The following is a 17,398-nucleotide window of genomic DNA, read 5'->3' on the forward strand; positions in this document are numbered from 1 at the left end:
TGTTTGATTGAGTGTGCTTATGGAATTGTAGCCGGGGAGATACCGGAGCAGCAGCAGTTAGCTTCCAGAGCCATACACACAGCAACCAGTTCACGAGGTGAGTTTCCTTCCAGTAGGAACGGGTCTAAGGCCATAATGCCGGCCCGTTCAGTTAGCAGTAGTTTTTGGGCTTCGGTCCAATGCAGTAGTTAGTATGTTTGACGCCTCCGTGGCTCAGACAGGAGTTATGTGCTTATGCTAATTGATATGTGATGCTATGATCAGTCAGCTTCGGATTTCGGTCCGATGTAGGGGACAAGGTCCCAGTCAGTTAGCTTCGGACTTCGGTCTGATGTAGGGGACAAGGTCCCAGTCGGTTAGCTTCGGACTTCGGTCCGATGTAGGGGACAAGGTCCCAGTCAGTCAGTTTCGGACTTCGGTCCAATGTAGGGGACAAGGTCCCAGTCAGTCAGCTTCGGACTTCGGTCCGATGTAGGGGACAAGGTCCCAGTCAGTCAGCTTCGGACTTCGGTCCGATGTAGGGGACAAGGTCCCAGTCAGTCAGCTTCGGACTTCGGTCGGATGGAGGGGGGGGCAAGGCCCCAATATGTGCTTTATATGTTATTGCATGGTATGTGGTAGTTTGGGGGAGCTCACTAAGTTTCGTGCTTACAGTTTCAGTTTTGGTTTCAGGTACTTCCGCAAGCAAAGGGAAGAGCTCGGGATGATGGCATCGCACACACCACAGCTTTAGTTTTGTCCTGGGAGTTGACTCAGTTTTGATATGTTTGGATACAGTTGTGATACATCTTTCTCACAGTATTTTATTATGGATTTTGAACACGCAGCATATGGTTTTTATTATGTGATACTCAGTTACATGGTTTTGTTATAATAAAAATCGAAATTTTTGGGTAGTAGTTTTGGGTCGTTTCAGCGACTCAAATTAGATATCAAATAAAATGTTTATATAACAAATGAAAATGGCTAAGTTTACATGTGTTTGGCAATGTGGGATAGAATAGCTGGGAAAATAACAAACAAAGGTAAACAAAGGATATATAAGGAGCAAGAATCGATCCTGAGACATTTCCTTCAATAAGCCGGTACCTTAATCAACAGACCAATTGTTTGTTTGTTTTTATAAGTGAAAGGATGCGTATATATACACTATATAAAACAAAATTTTCTTACACTATCGAAAAAGAATTAAAGGGCGTCCCGAGATCACCTTGGACCCGCCGATATATATATATATATATATATATATATATATATATATATATATATATATATATATATATATCAATTAACTTGGATAATTCTGGGATCGTGATTGCAATCACTTACAAAAATGTGTGATTTCAACCCTTGTGCATGGGGTATCATGAAATCTGATTTGAGATATGCAATTTGGAAATCAGGCCACTTCCAAATTCGAAACATAGAAAAATATACCTTGTTGTTTTGTTTTCTTTAGAGATAAAGAGAACCAGAAGTATGATTTTTTAGAGTAAGTTTTTTTTAACCCGTTTTCTGGAACATGAAATATTTTTTTATACAAAAGAAAAAGTAGTTGGTGGTAGTTAAATGTAATTTTGGCGCCAAAACAAGTGGTTGGATATATGATTATAAGATATAACCGATTCTAACATCACTATGATGTCATCACTTATAATTGGCCGGAAATGCATGGTTAGACCTTATAATTGGTGAGAAATCGTTGTGATGTCACCATCAGGGGCTCTGTCCCTTGGACCCCACTAGGGTTGTAGCCCCTTAGAACCATGCACCCAAGGGCGCTGTCTCCATATACAATTATTACACTGAGTGTATATCCCGCACCTCCAAAGTCTCTAGTAAATGAAATTCAGTCTATCTCATTATTAATAATAAGTACACCAAAATATGTTGATAACACTAAAATCACCAACATATTCGTTTAAGGTACAAAATAATATAAATCAATCATGTGCAAGCGAATAACCATCTAATGTTTAGAAGTGTGGAAAAGCTATTGATATCAACATTGTTTTGGCCGAATGAGTTGTGTAAGTGGCTGATCGATTCCAATATACCGTCCTATATGCAACGTAGGAATCAATAACTCCTCTCCAAAGACAATTATAACCTTTGTCTATTAGGATTTTTGTTTTTTTTTATATATAATATTGTCTATTAGGTTCTAAATGTCGGCTAATATTCGTAAGCATATATTGCCCACATGTTTAAAGAAATTTAAACTCAGAATCTTAGGTATATCGGGATTAAAATTGACTGTTTATCATGTGAGCATAAGCTTGGACCACTAAACAAGACTCATCTTTTATGGAAGAAAGATGATGGTTTTTCCTTACTATGAGAAAATGTTGCATCAATATAGACTTGCTCAGCAACTGCGACACACACACACACATAGTTACACACAGAAACTTGATTTCGATTACTGAAAATACCATACAAGATTTACAGGCACATTATCATCGTGCAAGGTACCCTTGAACTGTAAGCAATTAGTTTCTCAAACCCTAAAAAAATTCAAACTTCAACTGCATCATGTACTCCAACATTCTTGGGGAGACCCGAAACCCAACTTGGACTTACTTTGTCAGCAGAGGTACTTTCACTCACACCCATCACAGAATGAAACAAACAAACCAATAAACACCAAGAACACAACATAATGATCATCCTAACTAATAACGAGCCAACTAGCTAGCTATAGCCTGCCAGGGCTCCGCATGGCCGGTTAGTTATATATCTCTTACTTCAAACACATTCCGATTCTTGACGATTATATCGTACATATGCATGGGCTTGAGCTTTTTGAAATCTTTAGGGAGAGAAATTAGGTGCACAGTTGACCTTTTATGAAACTGAAAGAGATCAGGGTCATCGTAGTACCTCTCCCATCCGAATGACAACAACATTCTTTCCAGCACCTCATACGAACTTACCACTTCGTTCGTGGCTACATGAACCAACACCTTACGTCGACCAGATCCTTGAAAGGAATCACTTCCAGGGTTCTCCAGTCGAACCACACCATTTTTGAAGACCCAAACACCAGACATGTCTTTAACTTTTAGTTTCCTACGTAGGAATTAAAGATTAAGGTTTTGTAGGATACTTAGTGAGCAAGAATATGAATGTTTGAAGATGTGAGTGGAGGTTTATATAAGGGTTTTCTAGCTGCCCTAGGGTGGAGATCGAATATATACGTCTCAATCTTTAAGATAGTGCGGTGGGACCCATGAATGGATGAAGAAGAGACCCTTTGTCTTCAAGGCATCGCATGCCAACGTGTTGATGTGTGGGGAAGGGTAATTTTTAACGGATGGGGAATCCAAAATCTTTTTCCAAGGCCTTATTAGACAACAGTGGTCTCTGGATCGATACAGGCTTCTGAAACACCTGTATGGATCTTATGGTAGGACATATATATATCCTTTGGACCAGACGTTGATTGATATAACTGCCACACTACTTTTATTTTTATAGGACCAAACACTGTTTGTTGAAACGTAATTGTTAAAATTTAACTTTATACAGTTTTTTAATAACAATTACCAACGATCTTTTCCACCACCTCTCCGGTTCATCTCAGGGCAACATCTCTTCTCCTCCCATTTGCCACCTCTTGCTTTCTAAACTCAAGTACTCAAAGAAATTTTAAAACCCTTCCCAAATTCTTGTTAAGGCTTTAAATCTTCCCTTTAATTAATCTAGCTTTTGGTCTATTTCGATCGTGTTTGTGTTTCTAGAGCCCCAAGAGTTTTACTTTTTATTCTTTTTCTGAATCTGTGAAGATTTTTAGTCTTACCATATCCCCCCTGACTTCTCTTGGCATCCCAGAGTTCTCGTGTACTACAAGCGCTCCCTCTTTTAATGTAACCATTGAATAATTTTGTTGTTAATTAACAAGGTAAAAGTAGGGTTGTTCACTATTTGGATAAAACCGAATTGTCCAATTGGACAATTTGGATCGGACTATTTGGTTCGGATATTCGGATTTTTGGATTGGTTTTCAGCAAAACCGAATTATTAATTTGGATTTCGGATTGGTTTTGGTTTATAAACTAAGGACCAAATAGTCCAAAAAAACCGAATAACAACTTATTATCTATTTTTTATATATATCTTTAACTATTTATAAATTATTATTTTTAGTTATTAGAAATTTTTAACGAATATAATACTTTAAAATTACTTCTTATCAAAATGTTTTTTGTCAATGAAATATTAACTATAATATATATTCTTAGTATTTGTTCATAAATTATAATTTATGATAAAAAGTAGTTTCTTTATAGATTTTGCTAATATTCAAGTTATATATTTTTCAACATGCCTTGCCTCTTGAAAACCGAATTGTAAAAACCGATCCAACCGAATTGTAATTTGGTTGGATCGGATTGGATTTAAATTTAGTTTGGACTATTCGGATCAATGTTTTGAAAACCGAAATCTATTCGGATTCACTTAATTGGATCGGATCAAACCGGTCCATCCAAACGAACACCCCTAGGTAAAAGCATCTCTCTTTGTTTGTAAGTTACACTTTTTTCATACCGTATGCTAAGTGTTTGATGATTTGCCCAAAGGAAAACTTAGATGTGTATTGTGTCGCAAAATGCTCTCTTTTATACATACACAAGAAAGTCATTTTACTCTTGCTAATAACATCCCTGATAACGGACACAAATTCCCAAGATCAAATACCAACTATATCAGTCAAGCCATGTTGCAAGATTTCTTCAATCATCTCCAGCAATTTGAAGTTTATATTAAAGAAACTATGTATCCATCACCCGTCCAAAGGTAGTATTGATATTTAAATAAGTTGGATGAATTTAAGGAACAAGTAGTACTCAACAGCATAGTAGAAGAAGAATCTTCGAAAACTTATATTTACATATATATAATTTATGTTACTAATGTGCAGAATGATGTAAAGGTTGATAAATATTGAGAAAAGTAGATCCTTTTTTACATTTTTTTAAAAAAGTTCGTTTTGGTGAGTCTGATTTGTGTGTGTTGAATGTCCATTCTGTTCTCACCATTACCACCTAACACGGGGTTTTGCAGGAATTTAACATCAAGAATTAACTTGATGGAATGATGGTCAACATCCTTGGTGACACATATAAGCTACAATTTTGACTTTCTTTGTATATTCATATTTTAACTTTGTCTGTACCTATATAAGTGCTTATAACTTCATTTCATTCAGTTATACAGTCATTTATTTTTTTATACCCAATTATAGCAATGACAAATTGACAATTGCTTTGTATTTATATGATATTGGTTTAATTTGGCTCAATTGTCAAAATCAATGAAAATACAAGCTTCAGTGAATTTTGGGTGTTTTTTTAAAAATAACTTGCACTTCATGTTTACTAATCGATTTTTCAAAATAACAAGAAGAAACAAAAATAGAATGCTACAATAAACAAGTTAACAAAAGTATATTACTATTTTTTCCCCATTTAATCACTTTCAGGATCCATTGTACACGGTGCAACCCTTAGTTTTAATAAGTTTATTACTTATTAATGATAGTGCATATTGTTAGTATAATAAAAGTTTTTGTGATTTTCTTTCATAATTAAAGAATGGTCTTATTGAAAATCAAATATTCGTGAAAACCAAAAAAAAATTCAAACATATTCCCAATATATTTTCACAAAAAAAAAATACTAATAAATAAAAAAAATAAATCTGACATATAGAAATTGGATTTAGATTAACAGTAAACAGCGTACGGGATTTATTGATACATGATCATCATGCATGCAACCATTGAACTGTACGCAATTAGCTTCTTAAAACATAGAAAAAATAAACTCCAACCACATCGATCATGTACTCCATCATTTGAGGAGACCCAAAGCCAAACTTGGACTTAGTTAGTCAGAGGTACTTTCACTCATACGACCCATCACAGGAAATAAACAAACAAACCAATATTAAACTTCGAGATAAGAAAGTAATTCGCCAAGAACACAACATATATCAAATAAACGAGGTAACTAGCCTGGCATGGCTGCTGGTTAGTTAGCTCGGTGACTATATATGTCTCTCACTTCAAACACATTGCGATTCTTGACGACTATATCATACATGTGCATGGACTTGAGCTTATTGAAATCTTTAGGGAGAGAAATTAGGTGCACAGATGACCTTTTGTGAAACTGAAATAGATCAGGATCATCGTAGTACCTCTCCCATCCGACTGATAACAAGATTCTTTCCAGCACCTCATACGAACTTACCACTTGGTTTGTGGAGACATGAACCAACACCTTACGTTGACCAGAACCCTTAAAGGAATCACTTCCAGGGTTCTCCACCAGTCGAAGAACGCCATTCTTAAACACCCAAACACCAGACATATCTTTAATTCTTGATTACCTACGTAGGGTTTCAAGATTGATATTTATATATATATATATATATATGAAGGCTTATAGAACAAGAACATGAATGTTTCAAGATGGAGTGGAGGTTTATATAAGGCTTATAGCTGCCTAGGGTGGGGAATATAATACACTATAATCCTTAAGAATGCATTTGGGACCCATGAAATGGGTGAAAGAAGAGACCCTATGTCTTCAGAGCATCAGTTGCCCATGTGTTAATGTGTGGGTGAAGGGAAATTTTTGGACCGAGAGAATCCAAAATCTTTTTAGAAGTCGTTATAAACCCCCACAAACACCAAGGGAATCTTAAGATTAGATTGGTCGAGTGATTTGTGGAACAATCAATCTTCTGAAGCAACTGTATGGATTGTATGGTAGGCCATCCTTTGTGACCACATGTACATTGATTGATATTACTGCCACAGCTCTACTTGTGTAAGACCATAGTGTTCAGACTTCAGAGGTCTTTGTTAAAATTAAAGTTTATCGTCCCAAGACAGTATATTTAACAAGTAACGACAATACTAGTACAAAGTTTTATGGCATGCACATTGACGTTTCTTGATTTTTTGAAAGGGAGCTGATTTTTCCGCATTATTTTTTTATTCATCCACTGAAAGTTTAATGCATGGATCTACCCCTCAAAACCTAGCTATTTAGTTATAATTTATGATATAGAAGAAAGAGAAAATAAATTGTTTCCAAACGAGTGAATGAGTTACGGTTGCATCTCCTATTCAATAAACTCAATAATTTCCAGGGATACTTCTTTAGCGGATGCGTCTTCATCTTCGATTCAAACAGTAATTAGTGAAGTAGGCGAAAATGAAGTACTCATAACTCATGTTTGGATACGATATCACTGGATCGGAAATAAAGACCTAGGCAAGCAGAATAATGACTTGAATTTGGTATAAAAACGGAATATCAGCCATGTAAGGATTCAAAGGTGCATTAAAAAATTAGACTCTTGGCTTTCATAATTGTATTATGTATTCTAATGTGTGACACCAGAATGATTGAAATATGATATGAATTCTAGTTTCGTTTTGGCGGAGACCATCACGACACTTTTTGGTTTCTTGTTTCGATTTGGAGACCAGTACCACCAGCGCTTTTACTACTTCTTCTTGAACTCCCCAAAATCCAAAGGCATTGTTATGTGTGGGTGTGTTCAATATGGATTTCCAGGTGTTTATGTGTGTTGAATATCGATTTGCAGGTGTGTGTATGTGTGTGTGTTCATCATTTGTGTTCTTATTAGTCTGGAGAGTAATAATTATTATACACAAAATCAGGCGTATAATTATCTGGGTTCTTCGTCTGGGTGGTTTCCAATGAAAAATCAAATCTGATGCGAACACTGAAAATTACAGATCAAAGTATTTCAAAATCTATAAAAACAATACAAATAGAATATGTGAAAGTTGATTTTAGATGCAAAACAACATAAGCAGAATGAGAAATAATGAACAAGATCCTCATTTAATACACAAATCTGCATTCTATGAAGATGATAGTTAGCTGAGGGGTATAACTGTCCATGCATTAAATTTTCAATGGATTAATGAAAATGTACCGTGGAAAAATAAACTCCCTTTTTGAAATTTTTGTTTGCTCAAGAAATGGAATACTTCCTTTTATGATCGAGATGCATGTATTTTGTTAATATGGAATCTATATAGTTATAACGGTAGTTAAAAAAACTCAGTTAAGTTTCTTGTGGGCATAAATCCAACGTATTCTAAAAGTTTAACTAACATCATACCAACCACATGTCTTCATCCTCGTTAAAATGTTTTTAGAATACTTAAAAAAACATTGACATGCATTTAGTATGTAGGTGAGAAAGTTTGCCACCAAAATTATTTTACTCTAATTTATACTAAAAAGCAATGTTTTAAAACCCACGTCCATATGGCTGGTAAAATCATTTGGATCATAAACCGATGAAAAAATGAGTCAAATAAGAGTCTAACACCAGGTTTTTGTTTTTAATGAATCAAATTTGGTTTTTATCTGAAATTGGTTGAACCGTACACCCATAATTGTTACACAATTCAGTTTAACATTAAAAGTTAATCTGAAAAAATATTAAAAAAAAAAAAAAAAAAAAAAAAAAAAAAAAAACATATCATTTGACCAGTTGATCCGATAATTGAACCGGTTGACTCAGTTGACCCAGAGTCCATTCACCACACGGGATAAACCAAAAAATTGAGTTTTAAAACATTGATGAATAGATAAATAATTCATTTTCATCATTTAAGAAGGATAATAAATTGAAATAATCAATGGAAATATTATTGTCTTACCTTAGTCCTTGTTATGGGCTAAACTGTTCTTTTATTTTTTTTATATAAAAGTAAATTATTGAAATCGTCAATGTGGTTTGGTCAAGATTACGCGTTTGACACTAATATTTTTTATATTTGGACCGTTCTAATTATATAATTTTGTTGCATTTTTCGTACCTCACGAACATAAAAAGACAATATGGTTCTTTTGATTTCTTTTTTATTTTTTATTTGTTAGTTTATTAATTTTATTAACTTCTTTTTTTATCTTTAGATTTCCTTTTTTTGTTTTTATTACTTATTAATTTATATATAAGGTCCCACCACCATCACCACAAAAAAAAAAATAATAAAAAATAAAAAAAATAAAAAACCGCGTTACTGGTTCCTGGAAGAGTTAATATCTCCATTAGCTAAACCTTTTTTTAATCTTACCTTGCCTTTGGACTCGTATTTTGTTCGTACACAATCAACGGAGGCCTCCCCGACATATCTTGCAACGTCTTCAATAACATGCTTTTACTTCGTCTTTCCCTTAATATATCATCAAATTTGGTGCTTTTTGATCCCCAGTTGTTATGGCATCATGAAATAATTAAATTCTAATAATGAAATAGAAGAAGAACGTGATGGGTTTTAGCCATAAGAACTTTCCTATGTGCGCATTCAAAACCCTAAAGCTTGGATCTAGGCTTTCTAATAAACATGCATTGAATCCAAGTCTTCTAATGACTAATTAGGTTAAATAACAACATTGAAACAGATCTAGAATCATACCTTTGAGTTCCTTGTTGATCTTGAGGTCTTGAAGCTTCTAGAGTCACAAATGTCACTCCTCTAATGGCTTACAAACACCAACAGCAAGAAGATGATTTAGGAGAGAGGAGAGGGAAGGAATTTCGACCAGAGGTTCCTTACTTTAGGTTAGGTTACCAATTCCCTATGTCATGGGGTCTATTTATACTTGTAGACTCCTTAAGGGTTACAACCTAAACCCTAACTGGATAACTTAGACTTTAAGTTAATCCATATCCTTTCCTTGATAACCCTTTGGACGATTTTGGCTTATCATAGCCCTAGAAGTCGTCCAATCCTATATCAATAAGGATTTACAGTCTAAAGTTTAACTATCAAACAATTGACAGTTTATACCCCTTTATTTAATTAATCTCTTTAAGTCACCAAATTAATTCTAATTAATTCTATGACTTATATTAATCAAATAACAATATATTATTCATTATATTATTCCCATAATATATTAATAATATTTACTCTCTCTTATTAAATCATCCTATCAAGTTGCTATGGTGAAGGCAACCCAAAAGGACCATGCACAACCGAATCAAATACTTGTCTAATATAGTTACAGCCTTAGACACTATTCCAACAGTCTCCCACTTGGAGAAGTCTAGTAACTATACAAGTACAATTCAGTTTGCAATCATAGCTCTCAAAGACGCTGTCAACTCTTATCTAATCGATCTTGTCCTTTAGATAAGGGAACGTACAGTCCTCTGTTAGATATCATGCTGACAATCCTATGGAATGGTTAGTCAAGCATTTAGGTTTCTCGATCTCTGATTTATTTTGACATAGAACTTAATCGAACACATCAATTCAGTTCTGACCGGGCCCGGCACATAAGTCAAATCAAATCATCGAGCGGCCGAGATATCGCTTTTACCTTCTTAGATAAAAGTTACAGATAAACTTCGACTTATATGCATTTACTTATTCATTAACCAACTATACACAACAATGCGTTTTATAACACCGAGTTACTGATGCGTTTTCGCATTATCAATGTACAACCAATTAACAAATAACAAACCATATATCTAGGTTTTAAGACTATATGATATTATCGTCTTGCGATCACCCTTTTATATCTTATTCCATAAGGTGATTCCAGCAAGCGCGGGTTTATTCCAATGCTCAAAACTAGTTCATAAGCACTCATGAACGTTGCAGCAACCCTTTGCTATGTCTAACACCATTTAGACATTCTACACACCAATTCATGACAATCTTCATTCATATTTACTCCCAACATATGAACAATTGTGGACAATTTGAACAATTCGATTATTCCTAATAAACTCAATTATTCTGGAAGTCAAAACATGCAAAGTGAAACAATAGCTAAAGAATTAACATAAGATAGTAACCTTACTCATAAATAAAACTCCTTTATTTAATCATCAAATGTTAATTACATTTATCTATTACATGTTTCTAATACTATCTAATCTATGCTAATATCATCCTTCAGCCCAATACTCCTAGCATGCTGCAAGTGCTTAACCCTACTCAGTCCCTTCGTAAGCGGATCTGCTGGGTTATCTTCTGATGATATCCTCTTCACTACGAGTTGTCCTTCTTCTACACGATGTCTAATGAAGTGATACTTTCTGTCGATATGTCTTGATCTACCATGATCCCTCGGTTCCTTGGTCAAGGCAACCGCGCCTTCGTTATCACAGAAAATCTCCATTGGCTCATTTATGGCAGGTACAACTCCAAGATCACCGATGAAGTTCTTTAGCCATATTGCCTCCTTCGACGCTTCGCTCGCTGCAATGTACTCTGATTCGCACGTTGAATTAGCTACGGTTTCCTGCTTAGAACTCTTCCATGTCACTGCTCCTCCATTTAGGGTAAAGACCCAGCCTGACTGTGAACGGTAGTTGTCCCTGTCGGTCTGAAAACTGGCTTCACTATACCCTCGCACCTTCAAGTCATCACTCCCTCCGAGGACTAAGAACCATTCCTTCGTCCTCCGAAGGTACTTAAGGATATTCTTCACCGCAATCCAATGTGCTTTGCCAGGATTCCCTTGATATCTGCTAACCATGCTCAAAGCGAAGGCTACATCAGGGCGAGTACAATTCATAGCGTACATGATTGAGCCAACTGCGGAAGCGTATGGTACTCGGCTCATTTCTACTATCTCAGCTTCGGTACTCGGACTTTGAGTCTTACTCAATTTGGCATTACTTTGTATCGGTAGTTCTCCCTTCTTTGAGTTTTCCATACTAAAACGTTTTAGTACCTTCTCTAAGTAAGTGTTCTGACTAAGTCCAATTAGTCTCTTACTTCTTTCTCTTACTATCCTTATTCCCAAAATGTAAGAAGCCTCTCCGAGGTCCTTCATAGCGAAGCACTTCCCGAGCCAGGACTTTACCTCCTGCAGAGTCGGGATGTCGTTTCCTATGAGTAATATGTCATCGACATATAGAACGAGGAAGCTTACTATACTCCCACTAGCTTTGACATATACACAAGACTCGTCTTTGCTTCGTACAAATCCAAACTCTTTGACTTTCTCATCGAAGCAAAGATTCCATCTGCGAGATGCTTGCTTAAGTCCATAAATGGACTTCTCAAGCTTACACACTCTATTCGGATGCTTCGGATCCACAAACCCCTCTGGCTGAGCCATGTAAACATCCTCAGCCAACTTTCAGTTAAGGAAAGCGGTCTTGACATCCATTTGCCAAATCTCATAATCATGAAATGCGGCAATAGCTAGCATCACTCTAATAGATTTAATCTTCGCAACTGGTGAGAAGGTCTCATCATAGTCAACTCCGGGAGTTTGAGTAAAGCCCTTCACGACCAATCGCGCTTTATATGTGTGTACGTTCCCATCCACGTCGGTCTTCTTCTTGAAGATCCATTTGCACCCAACGGTCTTACGTCCGGGCACGTAATCAACCAAATTCCAAACTTGGTTATCATACATGGATTGGATCTCGCTATCCATTGCCTCTTTCCATTTTGCAGACTCCGGGCCTGCCATGGCTTCCTTATAGCTATTAGGTTCATCAAGATTTATTAGTGTACCATCACTAATATACGTGTCCCCTTCGGTAGTAATATGAAAACCATAAAACTGGGGTAGAACTCTAACTCTATCGGAACGTCTAAGAGGTAAGGATTCGTCAATCGGTTCAACCGGAGTTTCCTCCTCGGGTTGAGTGCCAGCGGTAGAGGTTCCTTCATCTATCGACTCTTGAATCTCTTCAAGCTCGATTTGCCTCCCACTGTCTCCTTGGCTTATGAGTTCTCGCTCTAGGAAAACTCCTCTCCTCGCAACGAAGACAACATTGTCCTTCGGTCTATAGAAGAGATATCCAAAGGATGTCTGCGGGTAGCCGATGAAAATACATCGCTCACTTCGAGGTTCAAGCTTGTCGTGAGTATCTCGTCTTACGAAAGCCTCGCAACCCCAAACCTTGATATGTGCCAACGAGGGAGCTTTCCCTGTCCACATCTCGTGAGGTGTTTTGGCAACCTTCTTGGTAGGGACTCGGTTAAGGATATGGGCGGCAGTCTCTAAGGCATACCCCCAAAAAGAGATTGGTAGTGAAGCACGACTCATCATAGAGCAAACCATATCCAATAAGGTTCGATTACGCCTTTCTGCCACACCATTCAACTGTGGTGTCCTAGGAGGCGTCAATTGCGAAACTATTCCACACTCCTTGAGATAATCGTGGAATTCAAGACTTAGGTACTCTCCTCCTCGATCGGATCGAAGCATCTTGATTTTTCTGCCCAATTGATTCTCCACTTCATTCTTGAACTCTTTGAACTTTTCAAATGTTTCTGACTTTTGCTTGATTAAGTAGATATACCCATATCTACTATAGTCATCGGTAAAAGTCACATAGAAGCGGTTCCCATCCTTCGTGGTTGATCTAAATGGTCCACATATATCGGTATGTATTAGGTCCAATAGACCTTCGCCCCTTTCACATGTACTCGTGAAGGGTGACTTAGTCATCTTTCCAAGCAAACAAGACTCGCATGTGTCATCTTCCCTAAGGTCGAATGACTCCAACACTCCATCCTTTTGGAGTTGGGCTATGCGTTTCTTGTTGACATGTCCAAGACGACAATGCCACAAGGATGCTTTATCCATACTAGTGGAAGAATCAATATTCAAAACATCATTTCCTAAGTTATCAACAATCATAACAGTTTCATATATTCCATTACATGGTATAGCTTCAAAGTAAAAGACACCATTTAGATAAGCCAAAATAGAACCATTCTCATTATTAAAAGAAAATCTAAATCCTTGTCTATATAAACCATGAAATGAAATGATGTTTCTTGCCATTTCTGGCGAATAGCAACAATTGTTCAAATCTAAAACCAAACTATTCCTAAGCACTAAAGAATACACTCCAATCTTGGTTACAGGCGACGATCTTTTGTTCCCCATGATTAGATTGATCCTTCCTTGCTCCACATCCCTACTTCTTCTTAGTCCCTGCACATTAGAACAAATGTGATAACCACAACCGGTATCAAGGACCCAAGAAATAGCATGATTAGAATCGTTAGATTTAATTGTGTATATACCTGCGAAAGATGGCTTGATCTTTCCTTCTTTGATTGCTTGCAGGTACTCTGGGCAGCTTCTCTTCCAATGTCCTATCTTGTGGCAGTGGTGGCACTCTGCCTCCTTCGGGTTAGAGCAGGGCTTAGCGGGATCAACTTTGGTCCCACTAGAAGAGGCACCATCTCGGGCTTTCGCCTTGCGATAGTTCTTCGATGAAACTTTCCTCTTCTTTCCCTTCCCTTGACCAATAGCCAAGACAGGAGCAGCGGGCGGATTGGGAGTAGGTGCAACAGACTTGTCCTTGAAGTTGCTCTCAGCGACTCTCAAGAGACCTTGGAGTTTGCTTAGGGTGACCTCTTCTTTGTTCATGTGGTAGGTCATCCTAAATTGGTTGTACATCGGAGGCAAAGAGTGAAGCACCATGTCAATCGCCAAGTCTTCCCCGAAGTCAACATTTAACTTGCGAAGGCGGTCGACATACCTTTACATCTTTTGCAAGTGCACGGTAAGAGATTCTCCATGACCCATCTTCGCGGAAATCATGTTAGTGAAAATCTCATACCGCTCTTGTCTCGCGTTTTGGTGGTACCTCTCCAATAAGTCTTGGTGCATCTCGTACGGGTACATGTCCTCGTAGGACTTTTGGAATTCGGAGTTCATGGTGGCAATCATGATGCAATGTACCTTCGTTGCATCTCGCTCATGAGTTTCAAAGGCGGTGATTTCGGCTGGAGTAGCGATTTCGGTGTTGATTTTCTCGAGCTTCTCATCAAGGACATACTCCTTGTCCTCATAGCGAGCAATCGTGCGAATGTATCTTATCCATTCGCTAAAGTTCGTTCCATCGAAGGTGACCTTTTGGCAAAGGCTCATCAACGTGAAAGAACTAGCAGCAGCGTTGTTTGCGTTTGACATCTACAATTAGAAAAGGACAAAGATAGATTAGAATAAGAATCCCTAATTATCACCCAATAAGAAAAATTAGGGCTAGGATCCAACAATAACATTTACATATTAGAAAAGGGATGCCGTAATCTAATATGCAAATAAATTGAAGGTAAGTGAATGACGATTCACTAATTCTCCATCACAAAAACTTAAACTATTAGCCCTAAGTGTTTTTGAGAATTCCTAGGTTCGGATGAGATTCATTGAAACTATTCAATGGCATGTTTAAATCTCGATATGCCCCTCTTGTTTGTGACTGGGATGCCGAGGATCACAAAGCGGGTGTGAATTACCATGCAAATTCACATGGTGCCTTCATTGTAACGATCACCTATTCGATGTGCCGGTAAACCACACACGCTCCATCGAACTATGATAAACAATGAATCACCCTTTGCCACCTTCGCTTAGAACCAATTAGTGTGCCGGTAAACCACACACGCTCCACTAACATCTTAGCAAGGTGCAAAGTGTAATTTCATGGGATTGCATCAATTCACTTTTCCTAAAGTAACTAGGATTGGGAAATTTTAAAAATATGTGTAGTTACTTTATATTTCTTATTATACTTTTAATGAGAGGATGAGGTTGCCCTATCCTACCCGTTCGGCTAACGACCCTCCACCAATCAAGCAAGCGGTGGGTGTGAGTGTACACCCATTAAGCGCCATTTTATAGGCCGCAACCTTATACCCACCTTATAGATCGGCTTCGTGAATGAGGCCTACTAACGGTAAGACTAGCATTTAGTTATACATATATATATTATTCTAGTAATATCATATTAGTATAGGGTTGTATTTTAAAACTTTTAAAATCTAGGGTTTGAAATTTAAGTTGTCTAAATTAAACTTTTAATCACAAATATAAATTTCAAAACTTGAGGGCAAGTTTTAAACATTTAAAACATGGAGGATCAAATAACAAATAATTCCAATTAACAATTAATATCCTAATTATCTATATTTGATTTATTCAAGATTTCTTTTAAGATAATTACCAAAATAATCAAAATAATTAATTAATTATCATATAAGGAAATTAAATATTTTATTATAAGATAAATATCTTTAATTAGATCAAGATTGCAGTTATATTTATCAGAAAAACGAATTAACATTGATCTAATTAGTTTATGGAAAGTTTAGATAAGATAATTACAAAGAAATCCCAAATCTGGCCATTCCTGACGCCTGGACTCGCCGAGTCAGGCTTACTCGCCGAGTCCACCTTGGGACTTGCCGAGTCAGTGACTCAGAAACCTAAAAATCGATTTTTGCAGGTTTGTTTCAGTTAATCAAGCAACAATTTAAAGAAAACCAAGCTAGGCTCTGATACCACTGATGGGTTTTAGCCATAAGAACTTTCCTATGTGCGCATGCAAAACCCTAAAGCTTGGATCTAGGCTTTCTAATAAACATGCATTGAATCCAAGTCTTCTAATGACTAATTAGGTTAAATAACAACATTGAAACAGATCTAGAATCATACCTTTGAGTTCCTTGTTGATCTTGAGGTCTTGAAGCTTCTAGAGTCACAAATGTCACTCCTCTAATGGCTTACAAACACCAACAGCAAGAAGATGATTTAGGAGAGAGGAGAGGGAAGGAATTTCGACCAGAGGTTCCTTACTTTAGGTTAGGTTACCAATTCCCTATGCCATGGGGTCTATTTATACTTGTAGACTCCTTAAGGGTTACAACCTAAACCCTAATTGGATAACTTAGACTTTAAGTTAATCCATATCCTTTCCTTGATAACCCTTTGGACGATTTTGGCTTATCATAGCCCTAGAAGTCATCCAATCCTATATCAATAAGGATTTACAGTCTAAAGTTTAACTATCAAACAATTGACAGTTTATACCCCTTTATTTAATTAATCTCTTTAAGTCACCAAATTAATTCTAATTAATTGTATGACTTATATTAATCAAATAACAATATATTATTCATTATATTATTCCCATAATATATTAATAATATTTACTCTCTCTTATTAAATCATCCTATCAAGTTGCTATGGTGAAGGCAACCCAAAAGGACCATGCACAACCGGATCAAATACTTGCCTAATATAGTTACAGCCTTAGACACTATTCCAACAGAACGAATAAAGATCAGATTTGCTAAATGAAGGTGTAGAAGTGGTTGTAGTCAAACAATAGTAAGGAGAATTCGCTTAGTCTTCCGGTTCAAAAGTCTATTTAGTTTCACAAAATGCTTATTAATGAGATGAGGAAAAAAAAAACACCTTACCGCCAATAAAAGAATCAATAACTACTGCCAATGAAATTAAAACAAACCAATTTCATGCTCAAACCCTAATGACGACCACAACACCGTTGTCATCGACCACAACCAATAGAAAAAACAATCAAAAGGAGACACAAC

The 17,398-nt window shown here is 36.7% G+C and overlaps 2 protein-coding genes across 2 annotated transcripts; both read right to left on the reverse strand.

The window, feature by feature from the left end:
* Positions 1-2,398: 2,398 nt before the first annotated feature.
* On the reverse strand, positions 2,399-3,129 carry LOC111905223 (flowering-promoting factor 1-like protein 3). Its single transcript, XM_023900915.3, has one exon. It carries the CDS (start codon positions 3,051-3,053, stop codon positions 2,733-2,735), a length of 321 nt encoding a protein of 106 aa, XP_023756683.1. The 5' UTR covers positions 3,054-3,129; the 3' UTR covers positions 2,399-2,732.
* A 2,580-nt stretch (positions 3,130-5,709) lies between these two features.
* LOC111905224 (flowering-promoting factor 1-like protein 3) lies at positions 5,710-6,478 on the reverse strand. The gene has a single exon (XM_023900916.3). The coding sequence runs from the start codon at positions 6,375-6,377 to the stop codon at positions 6,036-6,038; it is 342 nt and encodes a 113-aa protein (XP_023756684.1). The 5' UTR covers positions 6,378-6,478; the 3' UTR covers positions 5,710-6,035.
* Positions 6,479-17,398: the final 10,920 nt, after the last annotated feature.

Source organism: Lactuca sativa, chromosome 3 (genome assembly GCF_002870075.4).
Source record: "Lactuca sativa cultivar Salinas chromosome 3, Lsat_Salinas_v11, whole genome shotgun sequence".
Classification (NCBI taxonomy): Eukaryota; Viridiplantae; Streptophyta; class Magnoliopsida; order Asterales; family Asteraceae; genus Lactuca; species Lactuca sativa.